Here is a 14,818-nt window from a genome sequence, read left to right on the forward strand (position 1 = left end):
GGCCGGGCCACCATTCATTAAAAAGAAAAGTCAAATTACTGAATTCCCTTCTCATCAATCTCTGCCAATAGTTATCCTGATGATCATATCAGCATTAAGTGAGACTGCTTATGAAAAACAGAACCTGGAAGATGGTCTTGCCTAGGACACAAGTGCTTTTCCCTTTTAAGTCACAACCTCAAACACGTTGCAAAGCAAACACCAGTTGAAGCACGTATCTTTAAGTCAGAAAGCAAAGCAGAAGACTTCATGAAACAACTGGTGAGAGGAAGATGCAGCAGCCATCTACTTACTGCAAAGTGTCCAAGGCGCAGTTCTGTCCGAAGAGAAGACCTCCTGCAGGCTCCTGTGGAAAAGCGGCTCCCTGAGAGCCAAACCAGCACTGGAAGGCCAGTGCCAGCCAAGGCAGCCCAGTTCACACCAGCCCAGCAAGGTGGCAGGAACAGCAGCTTATCTCCAGTGCGCAGCTGGCTGGGTCCGAACAAGGCAGTGGTGATTCCCAGAGCCTGACTAATCCAGGTGGTCACCACATGCATACCCTGGCCTCGCAACCCTGACCGAGAACTGACCCGAGCCCCACGCAGCACCTCCGCAACCATCATTTCTCATCCACATGCTAATCCTCCAAATAATGCCAAACACCAACTTCCCAGTTCTGGTGGTGAAGCAGGTATATACTTTCCAAGTATATAAATACAGATTTCTGAGTATATCTCAGAAAACATCATGACATAGAAGACAAAATTCTATCCTTTATCCCTTAAATTATATTTTAAGTATAGTTCTGCAAACTCAAACCAGAAAACAAGATGAAGAGGATCTGGTCTCCAGGCCAGTGATCCAGCGCTAGAAAGCACTATAATTAGAATCAGGACTGAGACTGAAGACCCCGGGTTGTTTGCAAAACTAATTAGCTAATGTAATTAGAAAGCAATAGAGAACAGCAAAAGCAGAATCAGACTCTACAGCTATCTAAGCAAAGGACAGTTTAATAACTGTACTTAGGATACGTCTCAAAAAGAAATAAAAATCACTTTATGGATTAGATTTCAGCCTGGGCAACATTAATCTATCTTGGACATAGCAAAATGGCTTGGAGAAGAGGGTTTCATCATAGTAAGCGTGGCTACTTCACAGCAAGATTTATTAATACATCCAAAAGAAAGAAAGAAAATCATTTTGTCACACTATATACAGATAATACATACAGTGTTTTATACACATATTACATCAGTTTTTACACAAGAAAAATATACATAAAAATGTAAACTTTTGTATACAAAAACCCTTAAACAAATTAAACAAGGACCAGATAACAAAAGGAGACCAATCTATTATCATTTCATTGATTATTTTTTTTTAAATGGTAATACAGTACATTCATTGAGAAGTAAGAGGAACATGTGAGCCAACCTTTCCTATTTAAAGGGAAAGTACAAACATGAGCTTTCCTACCCGCCCCTGGAATGCTGTCTGTGAGCCTCCAGCACTAGAAGCAGTAGTGTGAGTTACTATCACTGCCGGGGACCCTGTAGGAAGGGACCCTTATTCTCAGGCATCCCCATGCACCACACTCTCCAAACTAGACACATCTGCAGAAGCAACCTGGACTGGGCTTTTTGTGCGTATTAGCTAGTCTTCCAGCTAATACCATGAGGCGGGATGCAGCAATGCAAGTTTGTATGTTCCCTTTAAGCAGTCATTAAGTGGATTTAGCTTTGCTGGAGCAAGTTGTTTATTTTTCCCAATGTACGGTATGCCAAATACGTGTCAGGGATGAGAGGGAAGGAGGAAGGGGTGTAAGAGACTGCTAATCCTTGCTACCATGCAGTTACTTCAAAATCAGGTACGTTTGCAAGCTACAATTCACTGGTTCAAAATACACTGCCTCACCTTTGCTTTCCCACTGCAACTTGTTCACATTTCAAACTCTAGTGGCCAAACAACTGTACGAGGCTCTTTGTTACAAGGCTGTTTCTGATATCAAAGCATGATCAAGCTACCTTTAAAATGACACCAAACACAAACTTCTCTGAGACAGCCTTAAAAAGGGCGAGCATTCCCTCTCAGCACTTTGGATTGTCCTTCTGCCACCTTCTCTTTTATTAAGACTAGGATAAAGATATTTACCCTTAACTGCAAAAGAATATTAGCTGAGATTCTGACATCTGTTTTGCTCCACTTGCAGACAAACATTTTGGGGAACTGGAGGGGAAAAAAAACATCAAAAAAAAAACCCACAACAATAAACCCAAACCCTGAAATCTCAGGCATCAAATAAGAAGGGAACTACTTAATCTGTTGGTGAAAAAAGTTTCAGAAACCAGTTGGAAACAAACAAACGATATATTCCAATGAAGGCTTCTCACATTAAGTAAGTTAAAGACTTGTTAAAGACATCTTCAATAAAAACATCCATCCTCCACAAAGTATGTTAAAATGTAACACAATAGTGATGCTCTGGTATTTCTCCTGAAAAGGACAGAAGGACATGAAATCTCCTTAGTGATATCAGCACTATTGAATGTAGGAGGTGAACAATGATCTACGGAAGTAATGAGGGGAAAAGCTGTGTAAAAGAAACCATGAATCATTAATTATAATTGGACAAAAGGGGGATGGGGCAGAATGCAATTACAGTATGCCTCAGAATTCCCCAAAGGAAATAAATACTTAGAAACTTGTGTTTCCATTTCTTTCTTATGCCTATGTGAGTGATGGTGGGAGTAAGGGCTTGTCTGCTTGCTTCTGTTTTTTTTGTTTTCTCTTTTTTTTTTTACCTTTTCCTTTTTTAAAGTAACAACCCTTCTAGTAAAAATCCAAAAGACAATTACAAATGGCTTTCGGTAATTCAGTCTCCTTTTTAAAATAAAACGTTGATAACACATTTCTCCATTTCTTCTATATAATGCAGCTTCAGTGAAAAATATGTCATAGGGACAGCAATTTGCAAAAAGTGGGGGGAAAAATTGCCATCCAAGGTTCGCAACATATACACATGTATATGCAGGACATCTACACCCTATATACATATTTAATATACGTATGCATGAGTATATATCAGGGGAGAACCAACACGTACATTCTCCACATACATAAACTGAAATAGCATAATATACGTGTGCATATAATTAGGTATTATACACACACAGTACACGGACATACCCAGACACACGCCCGAACATATGTATTATAGAAATTGTCGTATATGATTGCATGAAAGCTCAGATGGAACGGTACACCGGTTTACCTTTTTCTAAAAAGAGATGCAAGGAAGACAAAATTCCATGGCTGAATTGTGGCCAAGAAAAATCATGCCATATCGATACTGAAAACATGGAATGCGGTACAGCTCGATGACAGAATTGGAGCAGCATTCTCCACTGACACTGAAGCCTAAGTTAGCCAGGAGTTTCAACAGTGCTTAAATGTGACCGGCCAGGTTTCTGACAGCTGCTTTCTGCTAAAAGGATACAGAAGCTCCATTTAGCCAGAAAACAGAAAATAAAATACTTAAACCCACAATTTACTTGCATAAGCAAGATCATTCAGTACACAATTAGATGCAAAGTGCTAGCATGTTAATGGTCAACTCTGCAGCTCGTTTCAAAATCTGTTTAATGGTAAAATATAACGAGCTGTGTTTCTCTTGATATGTTTGATGACAACCCCACTGCTCAGAACAGAGACAGGGCTGCCTTCTGCTTACTGCATGCGTTACAGGAAACAACTAACCGAACTCCCTTTTTCTCCCTGGGGCTGAAAAGTGAAGATAATTTTTCGGGGGTGGGGTGGGGGTGGTTGGGGTGCATTTTCCTCATTTTGAACATTTACCTCTAAAATACGGTGCTGAGTTAACCTTTTAATATGCTAGGAAGCTTTGCATCAGGTTCAAAGGAAAGGTTGTGTTCATCTGCAAATCAGTCGCAGTCATACTCAAGCACAATTGAATAGCTAGGAAAATCTGTGTAAGTTCAAGCAAGTGCTCAGGGCCCAATTCAGCTGCCACTACAGCCACCAAAAGAATTTGCCTAATGCATAAGCAGAGCTGGATTGGGCCATTAAAGCTGACTGCTGCTTGCAAGAGAAACTAGAGATGGAAGGGCGAGGAGGAGCTGGAATGAAGGCAATGGAGCAGGGAAGCAGAAGAGGTCAGCATTGCAAGAGGCCTCAACTATTTCTATAGAATAAACAAAAGCAGAAACGTACCAAGGAAACTCCACTGTGAGGGCTGAGGTAACACAAATCAATGGTGACCAAGCTCACATCAGTCACTGATGTCATCCAAATCCCTCAGAAGAATTGAAACAACCTTGTTTGGCACAAGTGCTTACCTGTTACACATATGTCACATGGATAGTCTCTCTTTAGCTCACACACTCATGTTACAACTAATGTACATGTGTGTGATACAACGTAAATTCCATCTATACATCTGTATGCAGGTATATATAGATTTAGATTGATTGCATTCATACTTATTTATTGTACATCATAAGGGCAAGTCCACATTCAGCAAAGTGCTACCAACATCTCATATACAGATAAATCTCTCTGTACAGGTATACACAAAAATGGGTCTATTCTTCCCCATGAAGGCATAAAGATGTATGCTGCTAACTCCCATTACCACCCACTAAAGAGAAGGAAAGGCCTCTAACAACTTCCACCTCCCTGCACTTTCACTTGTATGCATATGTGCCAGAAACGAATTGCGGGGAGGAGGAAAGGGGGAGGGACACCTGGGGGGCATATCAACATACCGAGGAGGGGCATTAAAAAAAATTTTGAAAATTAAGATTTGATTTGCAACTGCTTAAAAAAAGCCTTCAAAAAAACCCAAATGTCTCTGCAATACTGGAAGCTCTGTTTTTCTAAACAGATTTTTAAAGTCAACAGGATCATCATCATGAAAAGTGATACTGTATGAATAAATAACAATTAGGTTACTTTCTCCAGCCTAAATAGAACAGTATGAAGAGTAAGCCAATCTGTAAGAATGTTTCTGACTTCTCACAATTTCAAGTGAGAACTCCCATAAAGAAATCTTCCTTCTCCAATGACAGGAAAAAAAAAAAAAAAAGAGTTAAGTGGCCATAATTGAATTCAGAATTTCACAGCGCAAGTGAAACTCCCTGGATTGAAAGCGTATTTTGTTCTGCAATCCCACAACAGCAATCTGGGGGCAAAATTAATATATGCAAAGACCACCAGGAAAGAAAAGAATCTACTTTGAAGACAAGATCCTTTTATAGATGGAGATCACTCGACAAACAGTGCCCCTAACCGCCTAATTTGAAAACACAAGTACACTGATTGACAACATTTTCCAAGTCAGCCCCTAAGAGATCCGGGTATTAATATGCAAAGACAGAGCAATACCCGTGCCTCCCCATCCCACCGAATGCAAGCTTTCCCATTTCAATTTCTCCTGAAAAACATGACTCATTTCTCCCATCTCTCCTCCTCCCCCATTTGTTTTATTTAAAGGCTGTCTTTGGGAGCTTGGTATTTTCATGGCATTTTAAACAGGGCTCAATGTAACTCATTTAAAAAACAGTAAAATTGACATGATATCAGAGTTAGCCTTATAACAGAAGATTATGTAGTAGAGAGTTTCAGTTATTTATACAACAGTGAGGACTTAACAACCCCCTACTAAATAATCACATTTCTACAATACATTCCATCACCTCTCGACTACTTTGCTCTTTACAAAACTATGACCTACATACAATATACACATTCGTATCGCACATACATCCCCCCCAATGCATATTTTTGTGTGTATATATAATACATACATGCACACAAGCAGTCTAATTCTATTTATAAGTCACAGTGGGAATTCCTTTGTGAGGAAAGGAGAGGGAAAATTCCTGAATAAGACACTGTAGATTCCTAATGTTCTGACTTTTCAAATTCCAACTCACAGAGCTAACTGGAAATAAATACATTTAAAAAAAAGAAAAGGTCTTACAAACTTGGTTCACAACTTCCAGCTACAGGAGTTGGATTTTTTCAATTTGATCTATTTACCCTGTAACTAAATTTCTAATCATAGGTACAAACCACGGATAAATTATTGCAGAATGGAACACTCAAAACAAAATTTAAAAAGAGTTATAGGAACAGTAATATAAGGGTTAAAAAGAGTTCTATGCTTGTTGATACAGGATACCATTTTATTTTATTTATATATATATATCTATATATAGATATAGATATCTGCAAGGTAGCAAAGAATAGCTGTACACCTTGACACGGCAAAGATCCAGTGTAAAAAGGTGCTTCACTAGTTTGTTTTTCCAAAAAAGCTTGTATATAATTTTATAGCTATTAAAAACACATATGCAACATAATTCATTACACTCAATACAGCTTTAGTATAAAACTTATAATTTATGAGGTGATGTTAATAGCATAAATTAATATACCATTTCTCTTAAAATCTACAATAAGTATTCTGAAAGCTCATTGGGGAAGGGTATCTTTAAATAAAAAGTTTAAAGCTGAGCGTGATGAAAAAGATTCTGTATGTTGAACTTGAGATGAGAGCCCCGAGAAGAGAAAGAGTCCCTAAGCCAAACCACCGTGGACTACAAAACTGAACAAAGATTTCTCCTTCTTACGCTCTCACTTAGGTGACGCTCTACCTTAAATTAGTATTTACTTTTAAAACTATTTACTTTTTTCTTTTTTTTTTCTTTTTTTTTTTTTGTTGTGGGTTTTTTTTGTGTGTGTTTTTTTTTTTTTGTTTTTTTTTGTTTTTTTGTTAACTGCCCTTATTTCCACAAGGAATCCCTGAGACATACCCAAAACTGTACAGTGAAGGTCATCACTGTTCAGAGAAACTGGTTCAACCCCTTCTGGTAGGATGTAGCTATTTTGCATGAGAATCGAACTGTCCATCACTTCAGAATGAATCTATTTGCACCGGAACTAACTACACTGTTTAAGATGCAGGTTAGACAGTCATTTCAGGGTAAATCAGCCCACTCCAAGGTAGAAGCCATCGCAGTCAGCTACATCAGAGCAATCTGCACCAAAAATAAAGTTTTCCAGAGGATAGCTGGGAACGTTACCTATCCAGAGTTTGCCCCTGTGGGTGCTGGCTGACAGCAGAAAGCAGGTAAAAAATTAGCACTACTGGACCAAGTTCAGCACACGCATGCAGTCGATACGCGGGTACTCTGGACATCTCACTCTGTGTGTGTGTTTGGGGGACTAGTGAGGGGTAGGAGTAGGAAGAATGCATTTTTCTACCTCAGGTAAGTACAGTTTTAAGGTCAAACCCCCAAGTTTCATCCTGTTCACTTCTAAACCGATTTCTATGACCCACAGTAGACTGAAGAGGTGCCAACACTTACTTCAAGGAGAAGAAAAAGAAAGCCTTCAACTATTGCTGGCAACCCATGGCCAAACCCACTTTCTCCTCTCATGCTTCCACTACATTATTCCATAGTAGCCAGAGAAGGAGTATGTGAAAGCAGAGTAAAATAGGGGAAAGCAAAGAACCCAACAACCATGAGAAGTAGCAGAACAGCAAAGGGAAAAGCTCCCAAAACAGTCACTATTGTTTGTGGGGTTTTTTTTAAAAAAAAGGCTGAAGACACGAGCGAGAAAATTGTTCTAAGACATATCTTTTATAACGCCTTCTTCTCCACTGAACTTTTCTTTTCCTACAACACTGTTTTTGTGTAGTTTTAAAGACAAAACCAAAGCTTTACCTGATAGAGCTAAGGTCCCTCATGACCAGACCTCTCCTAACAATGTAAATACAAATGCAGATTTTTCCACCAACCCTCCTTATGTTTATTTCAGTTTGTGGATATTAAACAGAATACTTTAAACTTTTCTTCATGGCTTTCTACTGATGCACTTCTCAACAGAGGAACTTGTAAGAAGGTAAACTCTTGGTAAAAATACCTGCACATTCACTGCCAATATGTGCACTCCCACAATCAATGTTGCACCCTCAGAGTCTAGTTTATGCCGTATCAGTGTGCTGTGAAACACCATCTTACTGATCTGAGAAACACTCTGATCTACTACACTGCTATTCTAGCATCCAAAATGTATGTTATGAATTGCAGGAATCTCTCCTCCTTTTCATTTTACAGTCAGATTCACTCAGGACCACAGAAGACTTACTGGTTGGCATTACTTACGTTGGAGAAGCATCTAAGAACCGGAGAATGAAAGAAAGAATGATGAAGAATGTAGAGAGGAAGAAAATAAAGGAGGTACAAGAAGCAGCCACAACACCCCCATCATTAAATGTTATCCAAAAGATCTGAAAGACCTAAAGAGACCTGGTCAGCACATTAGCCTAAAACTATTCCTTCAGTTAATATTTCCACCACCACTGGACCTTGCAACTGGCCTGCACAGGAGACTCCTTCACACGTAATGGTAAAAATACAAAAGCAAAAATAAACATCCCACCAGGGAAGCTGCCTGGACAGCCACACAAACACCTCACTGCAGATCACTGCAGGTAAGTTTTCTATTGTTTGTCTGCTGAAAAGACCTCCTGCCACCATCACTGTGCCCTACAAGTCTTGAAAGGGTCAACTGCAGCTAGCTGGCCCTTCTAAAAAACTTTTCTCTCCTCCCTGCCCAAAGGCTCAGACTGTCCACCACTGTCCACCAGCGGACTCAGCTCGCTGCAGCACAGAGACAGGGAGAAGTGCCCCCAGAGCCCAGCCAGTGCCTACAGGGAAACGCAGCAGCCACGGTGCTGCAGGAGCTCAGGGAGGAGACGCCGTCTGGAAGCCGGCTACCACCACGTGTATGTAACCACCAGGGCCAGCTTCTCGGGGGAGACATCTGTCCACTGTTTACTGTACTCCTTTCATGAGATTCTTCTTTCCTGGCAAACAGATTCAATCCCAGAGTGTATTTAGATGTGGTTACAGCAAAATGAAGCTTCAAACTGAAATTGGCTACTGGTCAGCAGGTTCAGTCCTAGGCCCGTCGCCTTGGCCGTGCCCCTGAAGCCAGTGGCATCACACTGCGCCTAACAGCTCACAACAGAACTTCCCAATTATTTCAATACCCGCCTCCCTCAAGAAAAAAAACAACCAAACAAACAAACAAAACCCCCAAACTCAAAACTTTCTAAAAAGCACCGCTTCCCTTGGCTTCTCTTCGCTATTAAGTATGACTCTCCTCTGACATTATTTTTTCCTTGCATTTGTATTTGCAGCACCATTTCTGATTTTTGCCTTGGAAGTGATCAGCTTCTCAGGGCCTCCCAATGCTTTTCAAATGAGAACTACAAATCCTCATTTCACTAACCTGCTGAATGAAGTGGGAAATCTAGCTGTTGCCACCTTCTCCACAGTGCCTGAGGCACACCTGCAACTGTGCTCTCAGCATTACTGATTTAAAGCCTTTATGCCCAACCATAGACAGAAGCATGCTACTAATGAGAAAGAAACCAAGCAAGAACCTATAGGAACTGGAAGGCAGGAGGAGACAAAACGATGCACCTTTTCCATCATACGTACATCTTCTTGTATCATAGTAATTACGAGGCCAAAGAACAAATCAACTCTGAGGTATCTAAGTGCATATGGCTCCCCTCAAAGTTGGCATAGTCTTCCTAAGTGAAAGGAAACATCAAATTGTATCTTACAGAACGCCTTACACACCAGACCAGCATGAGACTGTTCCTGATGAACCTCTGTACACTGCCAAAGTTCATCTTGTGTTAAGTACTTTTGTACAAAGACTAACTAAGGTGCTACTATTACCAAAAATTATGTTACTGGTACTTTAAGTCTAATTTTTTTTTTTAATTCTTTAGAACTCAAATCTTATGTAAAGAAATTAGCTTTTAGGTTCAACTAGCTTTACTCCATTTGTTAACACATAAAGGGCACGACAGGTATCGACCATCTCAAATCAATGGACTGAAATTGCTACACTGGCTCTTTGGTGAAAGGGTGATCAGAGTGCTAATAGCTATACAAGGAGATTATACTTAAAAACCTTTGTGAGATGGCATGGATTCTACTTGGGAACCACATAAATAACAGCCTTGAGGACTACCTTAACCAGACCTGCAGTATTTTCCAGAGGAAGAGGCATGAAACATCTCTGGCTGCACATACCTCTCAGACTGGACCTATCACACCCAACAGAAAGACACTGATTCACTGAAATCACCAGGTTCTGTGGTGGTAGGAGCCCACCTGCAATGATCAACCTCCTAACGCTAAGATCAAGACCCGTAACTGCTTGGTAGGCTGCAACCATGAAATTGGCAGCAGTGAAAAGTTGGGAGGTGAACCAGGAAAAGGCAAGAGTGGTGGCCCATTTCAGAACTCTGTGTCAGACAGGACAGAGGGATTCCTATTTCAATGTATACAAATGGAAGTTTATTTTTAAAAGTGCAGCTTTATTGCAAACTTAGTTTGCTCATTGAAAAAATGTTATGTAGTCACTTTTCAGGGAAGAGCCATCAAGGGATACCAAGTCTAAGTGGGGGAAGAGAGCTGATATCCTAGGCTGCCTTAAAGGAATGCAGGTACGTAACGGCCACTGATTTCAAACGGGAATTACAGACCCACACAGCATTGACAGCTTTTGAAATTCCCTGTCGAAATCAATCCTCAGATTAGGAGCTGGGTTCTGTTCTGAGTTAGACCAGTACAAACTCACAGTGACCTAAGACCAAAGAGGTCCTCCATAATTTATAGCAACGTGACCAAGCAGACCTTGTCTCTCAGTTCCTCTCCTCCCTTTCCCCCCCGGCATTTCCTAAGAAAGAGAAATGTGATGTGGGGCAGATACGCTCTGCACTAGCTGCAGCTTCATTAAAAGGTCTGACGGGCACAAGAACGATTTCAAGACCAAAGTCCTGAAACCCATTTATAGAAATTAACATCCTCTGAAATGACGTGAATATACAAGCAGATTAAAGACTTAACCATTTGGTATACTAGTTCTCCACTCTTTTTCAGCCAGTCATCCAAACACATCGAAGAAGGTATACGGACACAACGAAAATCATTTGCAAATCAAACAGTTGTCTCCTCAACAAAGTATGGGGAACATAATACAAAAATAAATAAATGCCTTGTCAGATTTGCCTCATTTCACAATACCACTGGGCATTCCTCAATCAGCAGGACAATCACAAAGCAGGATTTCATAGGCTTCAATTCAACTTTTTACATGATTTAAAAACATTTAAATGTTACAAACATATTTAAATCACCACTTTAAAATATTCGGCTTATATTATTAAGATCTATTTTACCAAGTATGAAATAAGGACTTCATAACAACAGAAGCATGAAAATCATTTTTCTTTCCTCCACCCACATACACTTGCAATTTCAGAAAAGGACATATGCATCATCCATACTCCTTTATATTTAAGAAGGACAAATATTTCAAGAAAATAGGGATAGTATGATTGCTACAACAGTAAGAATACACAAGACCTATCCTGTTTAAATTCTGTTCCTTAGCAAAATGGAAGGAAAGGTTTGGGTCAGAGATTTTGGTGTGGGCCTGACTGCTAACAAAATGAGTATGTAATGACTAAACTTTGTTCAATGATCTCTTGCTCAAACAATTTATTAGGCCTCCCTATCGCATGTTCTTGGTATCTCTTAATTTCCTGAATTAGACTAGAATACACGCAGGTAGGATGTTTTACTGTAAGGTAGAATGAAATCTGTCTTCTACAGTAGGAGACTGAAATGTGGGATTTTCTATTCTCTCTCATCTGCATCTCAGAAATAAACCAAGAAGAGTAGAGACTTGTTATATTAAGTAGGAGCTACTTTTACAGTCAAAGTCAGAATATAGTAGCAAGTTTGAGCCCTATAGAGTCACAAGCAAATTCCTTTTCCCCCTTCCTGATAAGAGATGCCAGTAAACACCTCAGAATTTCTGCTGCTGTTCTCTCTTGGATTAAAAAACATAAAATAAAATTTTAAAAATCTACAATCTAGCAGACTCCTTTCTTTAAGAAGTGACATTACTACCAAAGGGTCCGAATACTACCTTTAGCAGGTGGGCACTAAAAGCAACACTGTCCTGCAAGCAGAAGGAATTCTCTATATATTTTGCTTTAATGATTTCTCTTTTGGTTAGCCACGACTGCTGATAGGTACCTGCTAGTTCCTTACATACATTCAGCTTCCCATACAGAGAGCATCAAACCCTACAAGTGTCAAAAAAACTATATGGCTCCCGAGGGGGTAAAACTATGCAAGAAAGTCTCAGTAGCTAGACATGATTTGAGAAATGCATCCATTTGAAATTTACCTAAGGGTCTGACCTAGACTTGTGTGGATGGGCAGAATACCAACAAATTCTTTCACTTTCAGCTGGGAAATACCTGTCAGCCTGTCAGGCAAGGAGTTCCGGACATAGCCACACTTGAAAAGGCAAATCATCAATGCTACAAGGCCACAGTAATTCAGCAAGGGAGGGAACTTCTGCACAGGAATCTTCGCTAATCCATGATGTTTCAATGCTTCCGTTTTTCTTTCTTTTTTTCCCTGGGCTAACTTCATATCAGCCTTCAGAGTTCTGGGCAACCAGTCAACTGATCCCCTTGCTGCTCAATGAATTAAAAATCATCATCATAAAAAACCAAAAGTCAGCATGCAGTAAGAACAGGGACCAGTTCTGGAAGGGGACAACGCCCACTTCTTCACCAAAAGAAGAAAAGGAACTGCTGCTCCCTGCACCCCAAACACACACACGCACACAGAAGAGGTCAAGAGACTATTTTAAGAAACTGCCAAACTCTTCCTTGAACTATGACCTTGATTTAGGACTTCAGTGCACCATTCTCAAATCAATGTGTGCAGCCAAGTTTTCCATGCCAGATGCTACCTTTGGAAAAAAAGTAAACTAAAAAAAAATTAAGAATAATCAAGAGACTTCTGCCCACTGGAAAACTTTCTACCAGATGCTAATGGGATGGCAAGCACTGATCCAAACCCTAGGGAACAGTAACATGCATCAGTAATCTGAGGTATCTTCCCATTTCTAGGTCTTACTGCTAAAATCAATTACATCCAGTAACTGTGCTGTATCCTTAAGGAATTATTGGGGAACAGTGAACCTGCCTGCAATAAATGAGCACCGGTGCATAACAAGCACATGTGAACGTTACAGCAAGGTTCACAGAGGGCTAACCCTGGTCAGTACTGAAGCAGGGGTTTTCTCCTCAACCCCCTCTTAAAAAGAAAAAAAAAAAAAAAGGGGGGGGAAGGAGGACAGAAAAAATAAAGGAAAAAAGGAAAGATAGAAAACACAGGTCCCCCATCTACCTGCACGAAGGCAGGCAGACAAGCTCAGTTGGAGGTGGTGAAGGGCGCAGATGCATTATTGGTACTGGTAGCGGTGGCACCGGTCACTGCGAAGCCCGTGGGAGGAGCTATGGAGCTGTGGCTGGGCTGCAGGTCCTTGGGGATGCCACTGTGGGAGCTCAGCTGGTGCCCGAAGGCTGCGCTGAACTGAGGGAGCTGTTGTTTAGGGGAGGTGGAGGCCATGAGTTCAGCAGAGGCAGGACCCATGCCACTAAAACTGGTCTGCGGTAACCCCGGAAGCACACTGGAGCTGTTGGGGGTCACAGTGGCGAAGGCAGGCTGTGTGGTCTCTGAGTGCGAGGTGGTAGGTGGTGTGGACAGGGAGGTGGACAGGAGGTGTCCATCTGCACCAAGAAGGTTGCTAAACGGAGAGGGGTCCCCAAGATTGACAGGAAGATTTCCCCAGTGAGTTCTGGGGTTGACCACCCCGCTAAGTGGCACATCCAGCTGAGTTGGGAGCAAGTGCTGTGCCATCATGGGCATCTCTGCTGAGAAGGTAGCTGCCAAGTTATCACCAGAAAAGGATGTGGTGTGAGGGGATGTGATATGGTCACTGTAGGGAGACGGCACATGCTCACTATCATAATGGCTTCCATGGGGTGAGGAGTGTGAATGGTCACTGCTGTATTGCTGTCGTGAGGTGATCAGGTCATCTGCCTTGCTCAGCAGCTGGGCAGGGTGGGGCCTCTGGGAGGCATGGCTGCCATCATGAAGTCCATGAAACTGTCCTGGGAAGGCTCTCTCCCCAAGGCCACTCTGGCTTATCAGAGTGGCAGAAGTAAGGCCGACGTTGGCTGGGGCTGAGAATTGCCCCTGGATCTGCCCTGCCAGGGGCGTAGGTGGGTTGGACAAGGTAGCAGAACGGAGCAAGTTCTCATCCAGCTCCAGACCGGAGAAATTATCATGTACTATACGCCCATTCAACAGCTCCCCCAAATCCGTGTTAACCTCTCGACTCAAAGACTGCATTCCCGGAGCTCCGGCACCTGTAGAGAACACCCCTATCCCTCTATCTGACAGCTCCTGAACTGGCACACCATCTGTCTGTGTAAGTACTCCAATGGTACTCAGGCACTCAAGAGAAGTTACAGCCTGTAGGGCCCGTTCCAGCTCTTCAGCCTCTTCTGTAGTCGGAAGGAGATCTCCATTTTTACCTGCAGAAACAGGGACACCAGAAGTTAGCACACTCCTCTCAGATGAGCCCAGCACTGCCACTCTAAGGATGCAGATGTACACAGTTCAGTACAGAGCTGCAGTGTATGACGACCTTCTAGAATGGTGTGCGGTACACAGAAAATTTCATTCACCAGTGTTTACTGGGTAAGCAGGGTAAGAAAAACAAGAAATTACACATTCCTCTTCAAGGGAACCCCCTCTCTCTGCCCTCCTCTTCCAATACAATATGACTCCCAAACTTACTAGACTTGAAGTACAAAACGCTTAAATAAGATTTTCCTCAATGCTGCAGTAAC

General features: G+C 41.5%; 1 protein-coding gene across 4 annotated transcripts in view; it reads right to left on the reverse strand.

Annotated features, from left to right (window-relative positions):
* Nucleotides 1-1,127: 1,127 nt before the first annotated feature.
* Nucleotides 1,128-14,818, reverse strand: part of INO80D (INO80 complex subunit D) — a 46,245-nt gene continuing 32,554 nt past the window's right edge. For 3 of the 4 annotated variants that reach the window (XM_037396795.1, XM_037396797.1, XM_037396794.1), the window contains one exon: nucleotides 13,265-14,500. In XM_037396795.1, coding sequence (XP_037252692.1) covers nucleotides 13,332-14,500 — 1,169 coding nt within the window. In that variant the 3' untranslated portion in view covers nucleotides 13,265-13,331. Of the gene's footprint in view, nucleotides 14,501-14,818 lie in introns of all 4 variants that reach the window. The other variant, XM_037396793.1, reaches the window with a different exon arrangement.

This window comes from Falco rusticolus, chromosome 8 (assembly GCF_015220075.1).
Source record: "Falco rusticolus isolate bFalRus1 chromosome 8, bFalRus1.pri, whole genome shotgun sequence".
Classification (NCBI taxonomy): Eukaryota; Metazoa; Chordata; class Aves; order Falconiformes; family Falconidae; genus Falco; species Falco rusticolus.